Source organism: Silurus aristotelis (genome assembly GCF_946808225.1).
Source record: "Silurus aristotelis genome assembly, chromosome: 18".
Lineage (NCBI taxonomy): Eukaryota > Metazoa > Chordata > Actinopteri > Siluriformes > Siluridae > Silurus > Silurus aristotelis.
Genome location: NC_139591.1, coordinates 13,543,086 through 13,562,562, shown reverse-complemented (window position 1 = coordinate 13,562,562; position 19,477 = coordinate 13,543,086). Strand labels below are relative to the sequence as shown.

The following is a 19,477-nucleotide window of genomic DNA, read 5'->3' as shown; positions in this document are numbered from 1 at the left end:
ATTTAATGAAAATCTACTAATGGAGAGCTGTGATGGAGGCTTTGTTTCTTCAAACATGTTCAATTATCAAACGTAATTTACCTGCATTTAATTAAATTTTATGTTATTAATGCCACGGGACGACGACTTGCTGCAACTTCTGAAGATTTATTAAGTGCGCACACACAGCCCTCCACCCTACAACATGGTGCTCAACATGGGCATGGACAATGGTGGTGCTGAAGAGGTGCAGAATGATTGGGCAACTACTGCAGAAATGATAAAGAAGACAGCTAGAAAGGTACTTGGTGTGACATCTGGAAATAGAAGAAGAATACAAAGGAAGACAAAGAGGTGTGGTGGTGGAATGAAGAAGTGCAGGAAAGCATAAGGAGAAAAACAGAATTGGGATCGACTGAGTGATGAGAAAAGTAAGCAGGAGTGCACGGAGATGCGGCAGCAGATGAAGAGGGATGTGGCAAAGGCCGAGGAAAAGGCATATGAGATGCATATGCTGGATGAGAAGTTGGACACTAAGGAAGGAGAAAAGGATTTATACCGATTGGCCAGGCAGAGGGACTGAGCTGAGAAGGATGTGCTACAAGTTAAAGCAATAAAGGATGGAGATGGAAATGTGTTGACTAGTTAGGAGAGTGTGTTGAGAAGATGGAGGGAGAATTTCAAGCAACTAATGAACAAGGAAAATAAGAGAGAGAGAAGGTTGGATGATGTGGAGATGGTGAAGAGTGGAAAGTTGGTTGGACAAGATGACATACTGGTAGAAGCATGGAGATGATTAGGAGAGATGTCGGTGGAGTTTTTAACAAGATTGTTTAACAAAATTTTGGAAGGGGAGAGGATGCCTGATGAATGGAGAAAGAGTGTGCTGGTACCAATCTTTAAGAATAAGGGAGATATGCAGACCTGCAGTAACTACAGGTGAATAAAGTTGATCAGTCACACCATGAAGATATGGGAAAGAGTAGTGGAAGCCAGGCTGAGAGAAGAGGTGACCATCTGTGAGCAACAGTATGGTTTCATGCCGAGGATGAGCACCACAGACGCATTATTTGCTTTGAGAATGTTGATGGGGAAGTATATGAAGAAGTATACTGAAGGAGTTGCATTGTGTTTGTGGATTTAGAGAAAGTGTATGACAGGGTGCTGAGAGAGTAGCTGTGGTATTGTATGAGGAGATGTGTGTCATAGAAGTATGTGAGGGTGGTGCAGGACATGTATGAGGACAGTAAAACAGCAGTGAAGTGTGCAGTAGGAACGACAGGCTGGTTTAAGGAGGAAGTTGGACTGCATCAAGGATCGACTTTAAGCCCTTTCCTGTTTGCAGTGGTGATGGACAGGTTGACAGACGAGGTCAGACAGGAGTCTCCTTGGACTATGATGTTTGCAGATGATATTGTGATTTGTGGTGAGTAGGCAGCAGGTTAGGAAGAGCCTGGAGAAGCCGAAAGAAGAAGATGACAATGTATTTTCCATCCTAAATGTTTTATTCTTCTTAAAAAATGTATCAAAAAAGAATTTAAAACCAAAGAATATGGTACATTTTAATGTTTACCAAGTAAGTTTGCTTTATCACTCACATCGAAGCTGCTATATACATATTCATTCCATTACCTGCCTCTTTTTTCTCTCATTAAGTAAAAAAGACAAAGGTTTTTAGCATGGTATCCTAAATCAGAATAGAGCAATAGTAATAATTATTGAAATATGAGTTTGCCTCAAATACAAGTCAAAACCGCTCTTTATGTTTTCAATTTAGGGTAGATTTTTTTATTCTTCTCCAGAGTTTGAAAGTAATGTCCCCATTTGAGATTTGTAAAAGTTTATATGTTCATATTTGTTTAAAGCGTACCACTACCAAACTTTTCCTGTTAGTACAACGAAAGGAATTAGTCAGGATTCTCTCCTTCATGCTGTAAATTTAAGTGAAAATTCAAAAAACTGATTTGATCCAATTTCGGAGCTGAAGAAACCTTGCAGAAAAAGAAGGGGGAATGCTGAACACCAATGCTGTACCTCAAACACAGCTCTGTGGCCCTCCAGAACCTGCTCCTCCATCTCCACCATCTGAGACACGGCCTCATGGAAGTGAAAAGCTGTGGAGAGTCCTCCTCCTCCTACACACACACACACACACACACACACACACACACAGACTTTATTCATTTACACTAATTTTTAGTGAATGATTATTGATAAATGTATGTACAGAACTTGCGTAAAAAAGTAACCATTACTACTACCTGTTTTAGTGTCACGCTGGTAGCTGGACCATTATATTAGAATAAGTTAATCACACGATTGTTAGCTCACGATTCATTACAACTTTATCGCACATTTTTATCTGCTCTAAATGTACCTTATATTAATACTCTCCAATTTTCTTAATTCTCTAATCAACATGGGCATGGACAAATATTGATGCTTTATGCAAATGTATGTTTATTGAGTTCCGGTTTTGTCGGGTCGCTGAACGGTCACGCTTTTCAACGCTCTCTGTGGATTCCCATAATTACCAAGCCTGACAACCAAAATACTTATTTTACTTTTTGACTTGTGATCTGCAAAACATTAAGCATGTCATCACGACCGCAGAGAAGAATAGATAAAAAAAAATACCATGGATTCAGCTGTGGATGATCTAGGATCCACTTTCGAATCAAATGCTATACAAGCTGGCACCATTGCTAACTCCGAGGCTGAAACTCAACCCGATAACAGCAAAATTCTCTCGGCTATAAACGGTCTGAAAAGTGAATTTTTATTCTAATACAAGGAGGTTCTGGCAGCCATGAAAGAAGTCAGAGAGGATTTATCTTCCTTTGCTGAAAGACTTACCAAGGCTGAGAACTGAGTAGTTCAAACTGAAGACGACACTGGCAATCTTCATGGCAAGGTTTCCAAACTCGAGAAAACTGTATCTGATCTTGCTTCTGCTCTTGACTTGGCTGAATTTAGAAGCCGGCGCTCTAATATTCGTATTCTGGGACTTCCAAACGGAATTGAGGAAAATAATCCCACCTCGTTTTTTGGAAAACTGGCTCACTCAGGTTCTGGGTGCGGACTCTTTCCCGGCACCAGTGATCATTGAATTGGCACACAGGTTACCCAGTGGTAATCAAACTGGAAATACACCAACAAGGCCACAAACAATGATACTAAAATTTCTACTAAAGTACTAAATACTTTAGTACTAAAATACTAAAGTACTAAAGTATTGAGAGCAGCTCGGGAGAAGGATGCTGTGATGTTCCAGAACCACCGCATTATGTTATTTCCCGATCTATCACCCGAGGTGTATGAAACAACGAAGGCGATTTGACGACATAAAGCGAGATCTTCGGAGAGAAAGATTAAGTACGGGATGATTTTCCCTGCCAAACTTCTGGTCACCTACGGAGACCATCGTCACTTTTTCAACTCTCCCAAAGAAGCAAACTAATTCTACAGGTACTAATGCTTTACATTCACAGCATAGGAAAATATTTTGCAAGTTCTCCCACTTAGAAATTGTCATCGTAGGTGCATGTCCACTGTGAGAGACATAATCTAAAAAAAAAAATCCAGAAATCACAATATATGATTTTTAAACTATTTATTTGTATGATATCAGCTATGATATCAGCTAGAATTCTGACCCTCAAAGACCTGTTAGTCTGCCTTTAACATGTCCACCTCCACTACATTTATTATCCTAATTTAGATGCACCTGTTTGAGGTTGTTAGCTGCATAAAGACACCTGTCCACCCCATACAATCAGTAAGAATCCAACTACTAACATGGCCAAGACCAAAGAGCTGTCCAAAGACAATAGAGACAAAATTGTACACCTCCACAAGGCTGGAAAGGGCTACGGGAAAATTGCCAAGCAGCTTGGTGAAAAAAGGTCCACTGTTGGAGCAATCATTAGAAAATGGAAGAAGCTAAACATGACTGTCAATCTCCCTCGGACTGGGGCTCCATGCAAGATCTCACCTCGTGGGGTCTTAATGATCCTAATAAAGGTGAGAAATCAGCCCAGAACTACACGGGAGGAGCTGGTTAATGACCTGAAAAGAGCTGGGACCACCGTTTCCAAGATTACTGTTGGTAATACACTAAGACGTCATGGTTTAAAATCATGCATGGCACGAAAGGTTCCCCTGCTTGAATAAGCACATGTCCAGGCACGTCTTAAGTTTGCCAATGACCATTTGGATGATCCACAGGAGTCATGGGAGAAAGTCATGTGGTCAGATGAGACCAAAATAGAACTTTTGGGTCATAATTCCACTAAACATGTTTGGAGTAAGAAGAATGATGAGTACCATCCCAAGAACACCATCCCTACTGTGAAGCATGGGGGTGGTAGCATCATGCTTTGGGGCTGTTTTTCTGCACATGGGACAGGGCGACTGCACTGTATTAAGGAGAGGATGACCGGGGCCATGTATTGTGAGATTTTGGGAAACAACCTCCTTCCCTCAGTTAGAGCATTGAAGATGGGTCGAGGCTGGGTCTTCCAACATGACAATGACCCAAAGCACACAGCCAGGATAACCAAGGAGTGGCTCTGTAAGAAGCATATCAAGGTTCTGGCGTGGCCTAGCCAGACTTCAGACCTAAACCCAATAGAGAATCTTTGGAGGGAGCTCAAACTCCGTGTTTCTCAGCGACAGGCCAGAAACCTGACTGATCTAGAGAAGATCTGTGTGGAGGAGTGGGCCAAAATCCCTCCTGCAGTGTGTGAAAACCTGGTGAAAAACTACAGGGAACGTTTGACCTCTGTAATTGCAAACAAAGGCTACTGTACCAAATATTAACATTGACTTTCTCAGGTGTTCAAATACTTATTTGCAGCTGTATCATACAAATAAATAGTTAAAAAATCATACATTGTGATTTCTGGATTTTTTTGTCTCTCACAGTGGACATGCACCTACGATGACAATTTCAGACCACTCCATGATTTCTAAGTGGGAGAACTTGCAAAATAGCAGGGTGTTCAAATACTTATTTTCCTCACTGTATATGAGTGATTTGGGTACATTTTGGCCTGATGAACTCACACTCCTCTCTCCAGCATTGCATGGAGGAATGTCTTGGTGAGTTAAGAGATACCATATGCGTTCCTTAACTAGATGACACTTTAGGTTTTTTTGTTAAATCTTTAAAGACCACGTGGATGATGTATGGAAAGTCATGCGAAGGTTAAGGCAACATAGGATAAAACTTAAGCCCAGCAAATGTGAAACACTTAAACATGAAGTGCGATACTTTGGGAGGATTGTCTCTGAGAAAGGTAGTAAGATGGATCCCGCTGATACTCTCTCAGAGACCCCCTTCGAGCCTCTGGCTGAGGCATTTTGGAGGCATCTTCTATCATGACCGAGTGCTTGCCGGCCATTCGCTCTCTCAAGAGAGTAGGAGACCTACAGGCCCTTTCTGTGTACCCCTCCTTCCTGGAGTTAATCCAGGTATGGCCAAAACCTTTTTGTACCCTAAGGTTACATCCCCAAGGTGCCCTCGGTCGTCCCACGACCTGTAAGGTTACAATAATTTTACCCTCCTCCGTTTCAGGCCCCAGACCAGGAGAACCGGCTGTGTCCGGTACGCGCACTGGACACCTATGTCCACAGGACGGATCCCTGGAGAAAGTCTGATCAACTGCTCGTCCGCTACGGCCCTCAGAGGAGAGGCCTCTCTGCTAATACGCAGACCCTTAGCAGATCGATCATTAATGCCATTGCATCATCTTATGAATCCTATGGCCTCCCCACTCGAGGTCAGAGCTCAATCCACCCAGAGTGTGGCTGCCTCAAAAGCTTGGTCCTCTGGAGTACCCCTCCAAGACATTTGCAACGCTGCAGGCTGGTCCACCCCACTGACCTTCGTCCGGTTCTATAACCTGGACCGCAGTGCCACTCCTGGCCCTTCTGTCCTTTCAACCTAGCTGTGCTTATACACACTAGTTCAGGGACTGGTCAGTCTGGTGTAATTGGACACTCGTTCTCAAGGCGTTTCTACTCAGCTCAGGTTTCTAAAAGGGAACGTCTCTAGGTTATGTATATAACTCTATGTTACGTATGTCTCTAAACCACACTGCTGGCGGCACTGCATCGCGCTTCCTTCTTCTTTACAGAAGCTGGTGCTGGCTTCACTTCATGTGCATTTTATACTTCCTGGTCGTGATGTCACCCCGCTGGTGACAGCCAGCGTACAATTTTTGACTGATTGCACACATTGTTCAGAGCGTGGAAAACGCAAAGCGTTTCGACGCAGAGTTTCATTCCCTCAGGGAACTAGGGTTACATACATAACCTAGAGATGTTCTTCCTTGGGAAGTGTTCACCTGTTTGGGGATGGGGTCGTGCTGCTAAGAAAATACAGAGACTCTAATGATAAGGTAGCAGCTCTGTGTCCTGTGTTTTATTAATCATTCTCACATCTCTCCTCATCAGGAATGAAATTCATGTTGAGGCATGTGTTAAAGTCAAGAGTGATGAAAATGATATTCTTTAAAGGGTGATAAAAGTGAATGTGAAAATGGTTTAATAGTTAAAAATGTGTGTTCTAAAAGTAAGAGTTGATTAAAAAAAGTTTCATATACATTCCAGTATTAAAAAATGCAGATGGCATCCCAAAGAGCTAATAAGTTCGAATGTGTACATAAAACCGATTGAACTTGTAATTAAGTCGTGTTTACATTATGTGAGCATAAATAATGCATAGAAAAGTGTTTATTGTTATAATCATTACTGTTATAAGTTCTATAAAACTAAAAAAAAAACACTGAAAATATAGATTGAATGGGTCAAAGCATGCATTAAATGTGGAACACCTGTACAGTTTATGTTTGAAGGGACATTTTAATAGAAATGACCATGCATAGGTTGCCTATTAAAAATGTATGTAGTTATAACATTCTCATTTACTTATGCTTTAGCATAAGATGTTGAGATGGAAAACAACTTGATAGAATAAGTGGAAATGTTTTAATGTTTTTAGAAAACAGAAAATGCAGAGACCCTGATGCACATGCAGAGACTGTGCACATGCAATTTTTTCAAACTCTCTTTTCACAATTGTTCAGTCTTTTACATTGCATTGCGGCCTTTATTAAATTGTATGGTATTATAAATTTCACTTTTAGTTAGAACTGGAATTTGTTTTAATACTATACAATTAGGCTTAAAACTCTTTAAAATTTAAAAGACACTAACACTTTCAGTTAGATGAGATTGCAATGCTGAAAACCCAGAGATCTGCAGTGTCCTCTTTTAGCCACTTTTTTCATCCTTTTTTGAGTTGTTAGAGAGCCGTTTGGGGTCGATCTGCTTACTGGCTTGTTCCTCCTTCTGAAGTGCAGACCTGAATGCCTTCACTTTATCTGTTTCAGAGGAGAAGTTACAGCTTTAAAGTTTTAAACACAATATGACCGAACGTATTTTCCATCCTAAATGTTTAATTCTTCTTAGAAATTTATCAAGAAGTTTTTTAAACCAAAGAATATGGTTAATTTTAATGTTGTGGAACATCTGTGAAACTTTATTACTTACATCGAAGAAGTAAATTACAATTTAGTGCAGATTTTTTCATTGTACTTCAGAGTTTGACTGTCATGTTCCCATTGGACATATTCCCATTCAAGATATATTTGTAGAATTTTATATGTTCATATTTGTTTAAAGAGTAACACTACCGATCTTCTCATCAGTACAACGAAAGGAATTAGTCAGGGTTCTCCTTCATCTACCCAGTATAGCTGTTCTAAGCTATTTTTTATTTTTTTTTGTCAGTATAAAATCTATCTGAAATAGAAACAAGCTGAAAAGAGCTGGAATTCAGGACGTAGTTACAAATATTATAATGGATTAACTGGCATTTATGTACCTCTGAGCTCTGTTAAGATTTCAATCTTCTGATCCAAAATTTGCCCCAACTGTATTACATAAGAATCCACATCATAGTCCACTTCCTCAGTCATTTCTATTAGAATGGTCTCATCTTCAAGCCAGTGTATTGATTCCTGCCAAAGCAATAGATATATTTATATTGACATCATGCAGGATATACATTTGAATTGTGTTTTTAAAACTATGAACTATGCTGTACCTGAAACACAGCTTTGTGGTCCGCCAGAACCTGCTCCTCCATCTCCACTATCTGAGACACGGCCTCATGGAAGGTTAAAAGCTGTGGAGAGACCTCCTCCTCCTACACACACACACACACACACACACACACACACACACACACACACACACACACACACACACACACACACACACACAAACTTTATTAATATACACTCACTATAAATATACACTCAGCACACTAATTTCTAGTGAATGTTTATTGATAAATGTATGTGTGTATTTAGTGAACAACATGCATTAGTTGTGTGAAGATGTCTGAAGAGGTCTTGAAAAATCTGAAACATCCTTTAAAAAAGCATTCATTTCTGCATTGTTTATGTTTAACTCCAGTAGGCTAAATTCATAATATGGGCAAAAGTATTGGACTCCAGCCTTATTTGGTTCACACAACTGTATAGGATGTCTCTGGATGCAGTACTGACAAAATCTTCCCTTCACCCAAATCTGTGACAATGACAATGCCTCTTTGCACAAAGCCAGCTCCATAAAGATATGGTTTACATGAAGAGAGTGGAAGATTTTGAGTGGCCTCCTATAGACTCTGACCTCAACCCTATTAAACACCTGTGGGATGAGCTGGAACAGAAACTGCACCCCAGGCATCCTCACCCTACATCAGAACCTGACTTTACTAACACCCTTTTAGCTGAATGAACACAAATCTCCACAAGCACAATCTAAAATATAGAACACCTTCCCAAAACAGTGGAGGTTATTATAATAGCAAATGTGGAATAAATGTGTAACGTGATGTTCAAAAGTCTCAGATGCACAGTTGTCCATGTATATTTGTCTATATAATGTATATCTTCCTACCAGGTTTTTTTTAGGAAAGTAATTAGCAGTTTCCTTTATTATAAAAGATAAAAGAAAGCAAAAAAAACATATTCAGAAGAATCAAAAGTGCCACTGCAGTGGCCCATTGCTTTTAAAGGTGTGGTTTGTATTCTAGTTTTTTCTTCTAGAAGGCCTGGAAAACTCTATGCATGGTAAATGTTTCCTATATTGTAAAGCATAGTGCTAAGGCTAGTTCTAGGCTACAGTGTTTCTAGAACAGAGCTACATTTGCAAAATACATTTAGCAACCTGCTCAAAGCATTACTTTTAAACTTTCTTAACATGATCTAAACAATTAGAAACATTTTTAAATGTATTTTTTAAAGTAGAGGTAGAAAGTTTTGGCAGCAAAACTACATTTTGCCAGAATTCCCATGGTGTATACACTCACCAGCCACTTTATTAGGTACACCTTACTAGTACCGGGTTGGACCCCCTTTTGCCTTCAGAACTGCATTAATCCTTCGTAGCTTAGATTCAACAAGGTACTGGAAACATTCCTTAGAGATTTTAGTCCATATTGACATGATAGCATCGTTCCCTGGTGGTCTAGTGGTTAGGATGCCGCGCTCTCACCGCTGCGGCCCGGGTTCGATCCCCGGCCAAGGAACCAACAAGCCAGTGCACTCTTAGTGCCAGTCCCAACCCCAGATAAATGATGAGGGTTGCGCTAGGAAGGGCATCCAGCGTAAAAACGTGCCAAATCAAACATGCGGATCATGAATACGGATGATCCGCGGTGGTGACCGCTAATGGGAGAAGCCGAAAGAAAGAAAAAATTAAATTGACATGATAGCATCACGCAGTTGCTGCAGATTTGTCGGCTGCACATCCATGATGCGAATCTCCCGTTCCACCACATTCCAAAGGTGCTCTATTGGATTGATATCTGGTGACTGTGGAGGCCATTTGAGTGCAGTAAACTCATTGTCATGTTCAAGAAACCAGTCTGAGATGATTCGCGCTTTACGACATGGCACGTTATCCTGCTGAAAGTAGCCATCAGAAGAAGGGTACACTGTGGTCATAAAGGGATGGACATGGTCAGCAACAATACTCAGGTAGGCTTTGGCATTGACACAGTGCTCAATTGGTACTAATTAGCCCAAAGTGTGCCAAGAAAATATCCCCCACATCATTACACCACCACCACCAGCCTGAACCGTTGATACAAGGCAGGATGGATCCATGCTTTCATGTTGTTGACACCAAATTCTGACCCTACTATCCAAATGTCGCAGCAGAACTCGAGACTTATCAGACCAGGCAACGTTTTTCCAATCTGCTATTGTCCAATTTTGGTGAGCCTGTGTGAATTGTAGCCTCAGTTTCCTGTTCTTAGCTGTCAGGAGTGGCACCTGGTGTGGTCTTCTGCTGCTGTAGCCCATCCGCCTCAAGGTTCGACGTGTTGTGCATTCAGAGATGCTCATCTGCATACCTTGGTTGTAACGAGTGGTTATTTAAGTTACTGTTGCCTTTCTATCAGCTCGAACCAGTCTGGCCATTCTCCTATGACCTCTGGAATCAACAAGGCATTTGCGCCCACAGAACTGCCGCTCACTAGATATTTTCTGTACCGATTGTGTTTTAATTTATTTCCCTGCTTATTATAATGCTCTGCATTTTATATATTGGTCCACCACTACTGTGTGTGTAAGTACTTTATCCTGGTCAAGCTCATATTGTATATGGAGAACACCAGGGATGAAGACTGCTACATGTTGTATATTTATCAACAGGGCAACCCGAAAATATGTTCATTTAAACAGAGGTGGTCTTAATTGCTACCCAGTGTTTTTTCTCACATTTTGTTCACACAGCAATTTAAGATCGTCTCTCTGAGGAGAGCTGCCCACTCCCCACTGTGGCTCCAACACGTCCAGCTGGCTCACTTGAAGGCCCCCACTTGTTCTTTCTACTGCACCCGGGTTGATAGTAAGCTCCTTTACTCTACACACAAACAATTACAGACATACATTTATTTAGACAAACACTAATTAATGCTATTCATGACATTATTCATGGCAAAGGTAATGAAGCAAACCATATCAAAAGGACCATCATGACCTCTGACTCTGACGCTCATACAGCAAAATATAAAATAAAAAATAAAATAAACTGACTGATGAGAAAGAATGTGGTTAAAAAAAAAAACCCATCTCCACACTGAAATTAAACCAACAGATTAAGTATAACTGATGTTTAACTGAAAGCGAGCTGACGTGAGAACGTTAAAAAAAAGCGTGACGCTGGGAAAAGAAGACCTGTTGGATGAGGAAGCAAAGTCATCGTACTCGTATGTAGGAGATAAAGGGGGAGAAGGGGCTGTCTGATAGGCTTATAGCAAACTCTTTCACTCTGTCAGAGGGATAGACAGAGACGAAACAGTGAGACATGACACTGCAGACATGTGCTGATAACCGGTTATACAACATGACCTGTTCATGTTTCCTTTATTTGATTTAGAGCTGAAGCCTGCCAAACTGTGTTTAGCTAGCTAATGAGTCAGATGAACATTATGCTAAAAGTGATGACGTACAATGCCAAAAACAGAATACTCAGTGTTAAAGCACAAATGAAGCAAAAAGCATAAGAGAAGTGAGAAATTTTTTGGAGAACAAATCGAGATCACTAAATTATACAGCTATACACATCACATATTTGTTCCATGTGATGCTATTACTAATCTATCTTCATGGACTACCAAGACAATTAAGTCTTTAAATATAAATATTTAAAAATTTTAATGACATACTTGTTTTCATTATTCAATTTACAATGTGTACATTGTCAAATGGCAAATCTTTACAGATTCAATATTTTTTGACTGGCAGTGTATGATCATTGTCGTTAAGTCCACATAACAAATAGTAATGACTTAAATTTCAATATGAATTTGGCAGATGCCATGTCTAGAGATCTCCTTCTCCATGATAACAGTGAGAATAAAATCAAAAGTGTAAAAAAGAAATAGTATTATAGAATAATCCAGCATTAAAAGTCTCAGTCAGGTTGTAACACTCACTTGTGTACTTTGTGTATCAATGAACTAACCATCCAATGAAGTGCACAAACATACTCGTGTCAACAAATAAAAACATTCAGTGAGGGAATTTGTACATTTCCTAATAATACTAGTACAAAAAACCTTAAATGTATAAGGATAAAAATACTTTGAAAATAATAGATTTAGCATAAAATAATAAGAATAATAAAATAATAGCATCAGCACATGGTCCATTATGTGGCTGAGGAAATACATTTGGAGAACTGTGCGTTTAACTAATAAATGGCTATACTTTTTTTTTTTTTTTTTATATATAAAGTTGTCTGGTTCCTCTCAATGTTTCTTCCTTATGCCATCTCGGGGAGTTTTTTCTTGCCACAGTCGCCACCGGCTCGCTCATCAGGGACAAACTTACTTATAAAGAACATATTCACTTTTTTTTCACCACATTATCTGTGTAAAGCTGCTTTGAGACAATGTTTATTGTTAAAAGCGCTATACAAATAAAAATGAATTAAATTAAATTAAATTGAATTTACCTAATAATTTATTTTCATGTGATATTACTATCCTTGGCGAATTCTAAATGCCACCACAAATTCTTTTGATGCTGCTTTATTTAAATAAAGATATGAAAAAAGTGAGTATCGGTGGACTAGAGACCTAATCTTGACCTAACCCATGTCAATTTTATAATAAATGTGTTTAAGACAGTTGTCTTACAAACAGTATCTGGTACAAACCTGTTGGCATATCTCAGTGTATTCAAGGTGTTTTCACAAGACGCCATGCCTGGAGAGATGGTGGCAATCTGCAGACAGAATACATTTATATTATCATCACTATCTAACAGTTCCTTAATCATTCATTGCACTCAACCTACACCAGCACTTTCTTGTTGGTTAGCGTTTTACGACAATGCTGCACACTATATTCCTGTAGATTGAGAAGCCAATTGAATAGGAGCTACTGATATGGGAATTCCATCTTCCCCCCTGCAGATGCCTTTGTGCTATAACTAGACTCAGTGTTAAGTATAAGAGCAATGTTTTGTATTAATATAATATTAATGCACATACTGATCATGTTCAAATATTTTGTTTAAGAAATAAACTTGTGGTTAAAGACAATCTGGTTAAACTACAGTGACAATTGGGAATTGGCAATATCTCACCATGCATGTTCGCGAATTCTCACCAATGAAAGAGTCTCGCAGAACCTGTGTGAGCTTACTGGCTCGGAATGGAGTGTGAGGCTTGTTGCGGCCCAAGGTTCTGATGCATTCCTACCAAGAGCAAAGTAAAGCAACTCTGTTGGAACATGCAAATAAAATTCTGAACTTAAAGATAAAGTGTGTATTTGAGAGAGTCGGTGGACCTTCAGAGCCAGTAAACTTTTATTGATCTCAGCCCCTTCGAGGCGAGTCTGGCGGTCGGCGCTGGATGTGTCCGCCCCTCGTTCATTGCCTGCCAAGTCTATGAGGGAAAATTTGCCATGCATTTTGCTTCCCCTTCGCAGAATGATCTGGAATACGGCGTGGCTGCGTGATGAGTGTGCGTTGACTGAGGTCTGCCCAGATGTCCTGCAGTAAAATAAATTTTTAAAATGACGTCCTTGAGTTAAAGTAGAGATACACTAGGTAAAATATTACTCCAGTAAAAGTGCTCCCTTTAAACTTTCACTTAAAAAAGTTAAAGTACAAAAGTATTTGCCTTTAAATGTACTTTAGTGACCAAAGTATTATGATTTATTATGGCTATAATGTTCCTTTTATCATTTTTGTCAAAATATTTTGCCTAATCAACTCAGTTTATGTGAAAAGACTGTTACTGTTAATCTAGGGTTAGAGTAAAATACCAATTGATATCTATTAAAATCATGAGCCCAAAACCTTCTTTTCAACTACTTAAAAAAAAAAAAACGCAAATAAGCCCAGGTTGGCAAAGTAGAGTCAGAAGTTTTTTCCATTTTTTTTTATTTCTCCCTAAATGTTCTATATTGCTGATTTGTATGTTAGTGATAAGTAGATATCACCAAATGGTAATCAAAACAAGTTCAAAACAGAGCACACTCTACCCTGATTGGTGGCTTGCTGAGTGCTTGACCGGTTATGTTTTTATTCACTCATGTATAAATAGTAATTTCGCAAAATGTAGTTGAGTAAAAAGTAAGATATTTGACTTTGAAATGTAATGAAGTTAAAGTCTCCCCAAATGGAAATACTTTATTAAATACAAATACATTATCATTTCTACAGTAACCTAAACATAATAAACATAAACAGGAGTCTTCTTATGTCTTATTAAACTTTAAGAAAGGGACTGTTCAACAACATTATATGTAACTGCAAATGGTTTAAAAGGACACACAGTCATTCATGAAATTAATTTCTAAATGGCAAATTAATGTGGCACATGAGAAAATAAATGTCCACACAAAACATTTTTGTTTAAACTGTAAGCACCAATAATGTAGATTACAGCAATAAAATAATTTAAGTAAAATACACAAACTCCTTGCTCAAAATCAAAACTGGTTAAAGTGGTAGCTCATTGATGAAGATGTGCTTCTGATTGGAAGGTTGTGAGTTCAAATCCCCTGTGTCAAAACCACTAAGCTGTCCTGTTGGGCCCTTGAGCAAAACCTTTTAACATTAATTGCTCAGTTGTAAGTTGTACCTGGATAAAGGCATCTGTGAAATTCTATTTGAATGCAAATGTAAAAACTAAATTAAATCATCTCCACAGTTATCTATCTATTAGTGATCCATTTGGAGTTTGGAAGGTGGAGTTTACCTGCAACTGTTGCCCATTTCTATGAGCTTGAGGACGTCCTCGGTACAATGAACCTCTCGTTCCTGCAGTCCTACAACTTGCACCTGCTGCTTGCCATCCTCCAAAACTCGCAGCTTCGCCTTCCTGTTCAGCAGGTCAAACACCTTCGTGCACACAGATACACAATCATGTTTCAAAACTCCTCCAAGGTCAGATCAATACTTTATATGATAAGGTTAGATACTACTTGCCTTTCCACTGTAAATTTCAAAGAAGGTGGCGTAAATTTGGAGGTCTAATTTTATGTAGTTTGGCTTCTTCAGAATTAGAAAAACATCTCGTGCTGCAAATAAATGGAGTAAATTTTTTATTATTTATTATTTATTTATTTTATTATTTTATTTATTTTCTACTCTAAACCAGAGTTCCGATATATACCTGCCAGTGCGTAGATCCCTTTAGAGCAATCCTGATTTTTCCCCAAAAAATCTCCACCCATCGTCTGGAACACAGAAAAGTGAATTTGTATGTTAAAACAAGTTTAATGGGCATTGGATAAAATCTGTTCCAATAAGTCCAGCACTTCTGATAGAATATAATTTATAGGAACACCTACATGAGTTTTACCACTTCCTGTTTGTCCGTAGGCAAAGCACGTCGCCATCCCCCTCTCGAATATGGTCTCTACAAGCGGCCGGGCAGTAAAGCTGGGGAAAAAAAACCCCAAATAGTTCTTGCAATAAATTGGACATTTCAAAATTTTTTATCTCTTTCCTTGAAACAGCATTTTCAGGGACTGACCTGTAAACCATTTCATTTGTGGTGGTATCATTGAATGCATAATCAAAGCGGAAGGTCTGGTTCTCGAGGTATCTCGTTAAGTCCACTTTTTGTTTTGGTTCGTGTACCATGACAACGTCTTTACTGGGAATTGTGATGACATCTAGATCCTTCAAGCTCATCTCTGTGACAGATATACAGTGGTGTAGTGAATATAATTCGATCTCCCATTAAAAATAGAAACAGTAAATAATTTATCTGTAAAGTCTGTATTAATCAGTGAGTATACAATAGTTCAAATTTTTACCTTTTTTATTAAGCGGCCGCGCACGGACACACACACATATACTGTGCTCTTCAATCTGGAGAAAAAAATTATTTAAATCAAACAGTACAAAATTGAATCGTTACAAAAATAAATGCTGTTCAGAATAGTAAAAGCCTGATATTACCATATAAGCATTAGTCAATGGCCTGTAGTCCAGACTGGCTCTGAAGTCTCGGATCATGCACATAATTTCATAATTAGGATTTGATGCATCTACATCCTGTGTTCAAAATAACAATAATTACCAATCCTGTTCTAAAGGAAATTAAATGACACTGTAGCACATTTCAGTATGAAACTGATTATAAAAATTCAGCACAGTGAATTCATTTCAATGCTTAAATACTCACTACACATTATTACTCAACATTGGTCTATTCAATCTGGGCAAAGTGGGCTCGGCAATAAATCAATTATTAAATGCATCATTTGTCTACCACACAATGGTTGTGAACTTCTGAGGACTTAGTGGTCAGTCTACAGTGGTGGATGTTGAAGATATTTCATTGCTATTTCAGGTGTTTCTTCATTTATAAACAATGTTCAGGATTATCAACCTCATGTGTGGTGAGCTGCAACCCTGTACCTGTGCTCTCTTCTCTTTGAGCTCCTGCTGCTGCATGCGCCTCCTCTCCCTCTTCTCCTGCAGTTTCTCCACCTCCTTTACACAGTTTGACTTCTTGCGAGCTGCACACACAAATTGAAATGTCATTTCAATTAGGAAACAAAATGCATACATTTTAATACTGTGACGTTATTGTCCTAACTTCTTTAAATAATAACAATAAATAGTAATAATTATTGAACGCTGAAAACAATGATAGCAAGACGTAACATCTAAACAGCCAAACAATCCTGCGTTTGTTTAACATTTAATAGAGTTTAAAAGGGTCTTTATTCGATTGAATAAGGTCTTTTGTGGGAATGATAGATGATGATCGAGAGCTTCTACACCTGTACTGTGTTTTGCTTTTTTAAACACAGACATATTAGAAAACCAAGCAGGGTTTAAAAGAAAAGAAAAAAAAGATAGCACATAAACACAAAATGGTTGCAATAATGTTCCATGCTTTTATTTTTCCATTATATTGTTAAACAATGTGCACTTTGAACTGTGTGTGCACATTTGACATTAAACTTTGATGTATACCCTGTGTTTTAATAATCAGTTGTGATATACTCAGTAATATGGGCATTTATAAATGATAATTAAACAGTCTTTAAATATACATGCAACATTAATCTTTTTTTTTTTTTTTTTACAGTTGATAATCTAATATGATTTTCAGATTTTAATTTATAGTCATATTACTGGTAGATGTATTAAGTAAAATGTTATTGCATTGTGTTTTTTTTTTTCCAAAATCAGGAACACAATCACATAAAAACATAATCGCACGGCACATTCAATAAGGAATGTAATTAAATATGATTAGTGCAATATGCTTCAACTTTAGAAACAAGGACTGATGTGATGTGTATCCACAACTCAGTACACGATTATTATTACTAAATATCAAGCTGGATATTTTCACAGGTTAATAATGTATGCATTAGTGGGGGGAAACGGAAAGATGCCAATATGGCAGATTATCCCATCAAGGGTTGTACTAAAGTAATTTGGTTTCCTATTTCAGAATTGCCTTGGCTCTTCCTTTTGCTGTTGTAGGTTTCTGTACCGTTCTGCTGCAGTGTCTGGTGCTGGATAGGAGGAGGAGCTGGAGCACTAGGCGCTTGTTCCATCTGCTGGCTTGGCCGCGTTCTCGTTGTACCTATGACTAGCATGACAAACAAACACAAATGAGTGGGAGAGACTTCAGCACAGGGAGACTCAGTACCCATTTATACCTAATATTATTATTATAATTAATATTAATTTCTTATAAATATATTACAATTCATTCATTCCTGATTGCTAGAAGAAAGTATATATATATATATATATATATATATATATATATATGTAATCTGTTTACTCTTAATTCTGAAATGTATCTTCTTGTTCATTTGCATCATTCTTTACACGGACTGTGTATTTGTAAAAAATATATATTTTTGGCTGCAAATAATTTAGTGGATCCTCTTTTAGCTTATATGGAGTAATTGATCAATTAAACACATTTTTGGGGGGCGATCTTCTATGATAATGAAGGGCTGTTTAAACTAATGATCACTACTATTTATGAAACACCATCTGCTGGCTTTCAGAGATAATGTTGCAAAGGTTGTTTACACTTTATAGTCAAGGTATGGTTGAACTGTCAGTGTAATAATTAATAATAAAGCGTAATAAAACCTTCCACGGGCTGTTCCTTTTTTTTAGGGCTGTTTATCAGCAAGAAAACCTGGCAATGCTATACGTATCACAATACAGGGGTTGTGATACAATATGTGGCAATACTGTAAGCAAGGCAATATATTGGGATATGTCTTGTTTTAGGAACAGGATATAATTTTAGAAAAGCTGTCATTAAGATCACACCAACATATGCAAATCTTAGTAAAAAGAAAAAGATTTAACCAAAACACAACAGGATCTGCATTTCCATTAATTACATCTAAAATGACACTGCTAACCCTAACCCCATAAAGGGAAACTAAAACAGAAAAACAACTATTTAAATGTAGGACACATGAAGTTGACTTTTTATGCAACCAGGGGAAAGCACCAAAATGAGGAGCCAGATAACTGGAAGATCAAACAGGTTAGTCAGAATGGCCTTAGAACCTTATGAACCATGATTTTAGAAATGGCAAAAAATTGAATGTCATCTTTCTCAATATCAGAGCACTTGGAGTGTGAATATGGAGTGGGGTTTTAAGCAAGAAATCTCCAACTCACATTTGGAACTTGGGGTTGAAAAAGGAATCCACCCTATGACATAAAGGTTATTTACACCCAATCCGCATTTTAAATTGCATCATAACCGTTCTCCTCCCATAGAAAACAAATATTAAGAAAATATATTTAGAACTAGGATATTTTAAAAGACCTGAAATGGCATACCACAATAATAAAACGACAGGCATGTTATACACACACACACACACACACACACACACACACACACACACACACACACACATATATATATAAAGCCATTAATCTCTTTTTTTATGCAGTATTAACTAACAATGAACTGATGTTATCCATTAACATGGCTTATGTTTTTAAATATTGCCTATCATGCATCTTTTGCATGTACGAATTGAAAAGTGAGTTTATTCAAAACGATTTCGTTGACATTGATGCCAAAAAGATTCTATGTAAAATAGCTTATACCTTGGTTTTTGTATCTGATGTTGCACCTTGGTGCTGCGGAAACACCGTTTCGTTTCGCAGTGTACTCCACTGTATCTGCTTGGGATGACATTTCATGCTAACTCACGGCTTGACCTACTAAAAGAAACCTACGCGGATTAGGTAGCGCAAGCCCCTATATAGACTGTATAAGCCCCGCCCACATCTGTGACGTTCCCACCTGTTTCGTGGGAGCGTTGCTGGGAAAATTATTGTGGGTATTATAGTACACTTATGTCTGGATATGAACCAATCACAGGTCAAAAACAACCTATGTTTTGCTTTTATTGGCTATATCGCTTGTCAATACAGGT

At 38.2% G+C, this 19,477-nt stretch overlaps 1 protein-coding gene across 2 annotated transcripts; it reads right to left on the bottom strand.

The window, feature by feature from the left end:
* Positions 1–6,955: 6,955 nt before the first annotated feature.
* Positions 6,956–19,277, bottom strand: LOC310741459 (kinesin-like protein KIF2A). 2 transcript variants are annotated; one of them, XM_083569327.1, is made up of 18 exons: positions 19,146–19,258; positions 18,705–18,737; positions 17,542–17,640; positions 16,449–16,549; positions 15,987–16,082; positions 15,842–15,896; positions 15,556–15,718; positions 15,371–15,461; positions 15,193–15,256; positions 15,006–15,097; positions 14,776–14,918; positions 13,358–13,562; positions 13,155–13,265; positions 12,724–12,791; positions 10,779–10,923; positions 8,093–8,194; positions 7,871–8,006; positions 6,956–7,367 (listed from the first exon to the last, which is right to left on the bottom strand). In XM_083569327.1, exons 1-18 carry the CDS (start codon positions 19,234–19,236, stop codon positions 7,258–7,260), a joined length of 1,905 nt encoding a protein of 634 aa, XP_083425453.1. In that variant the 5' UTR covers positions 19,237–19,258; the 3' UTR covers positions 6,956–7,257. The 2 variants fall into 2 exon arrangements, with proteins under 2 accessions (XP_083425453.1, XP_083425454.1); XM_083569328.1 differs by lacking the exon at positions 18,705–18,737 and having other exon boundaries at positions 19,146–19,277.
* Positions 19,278–19,477: the final 200 nt, after the last annotated feature.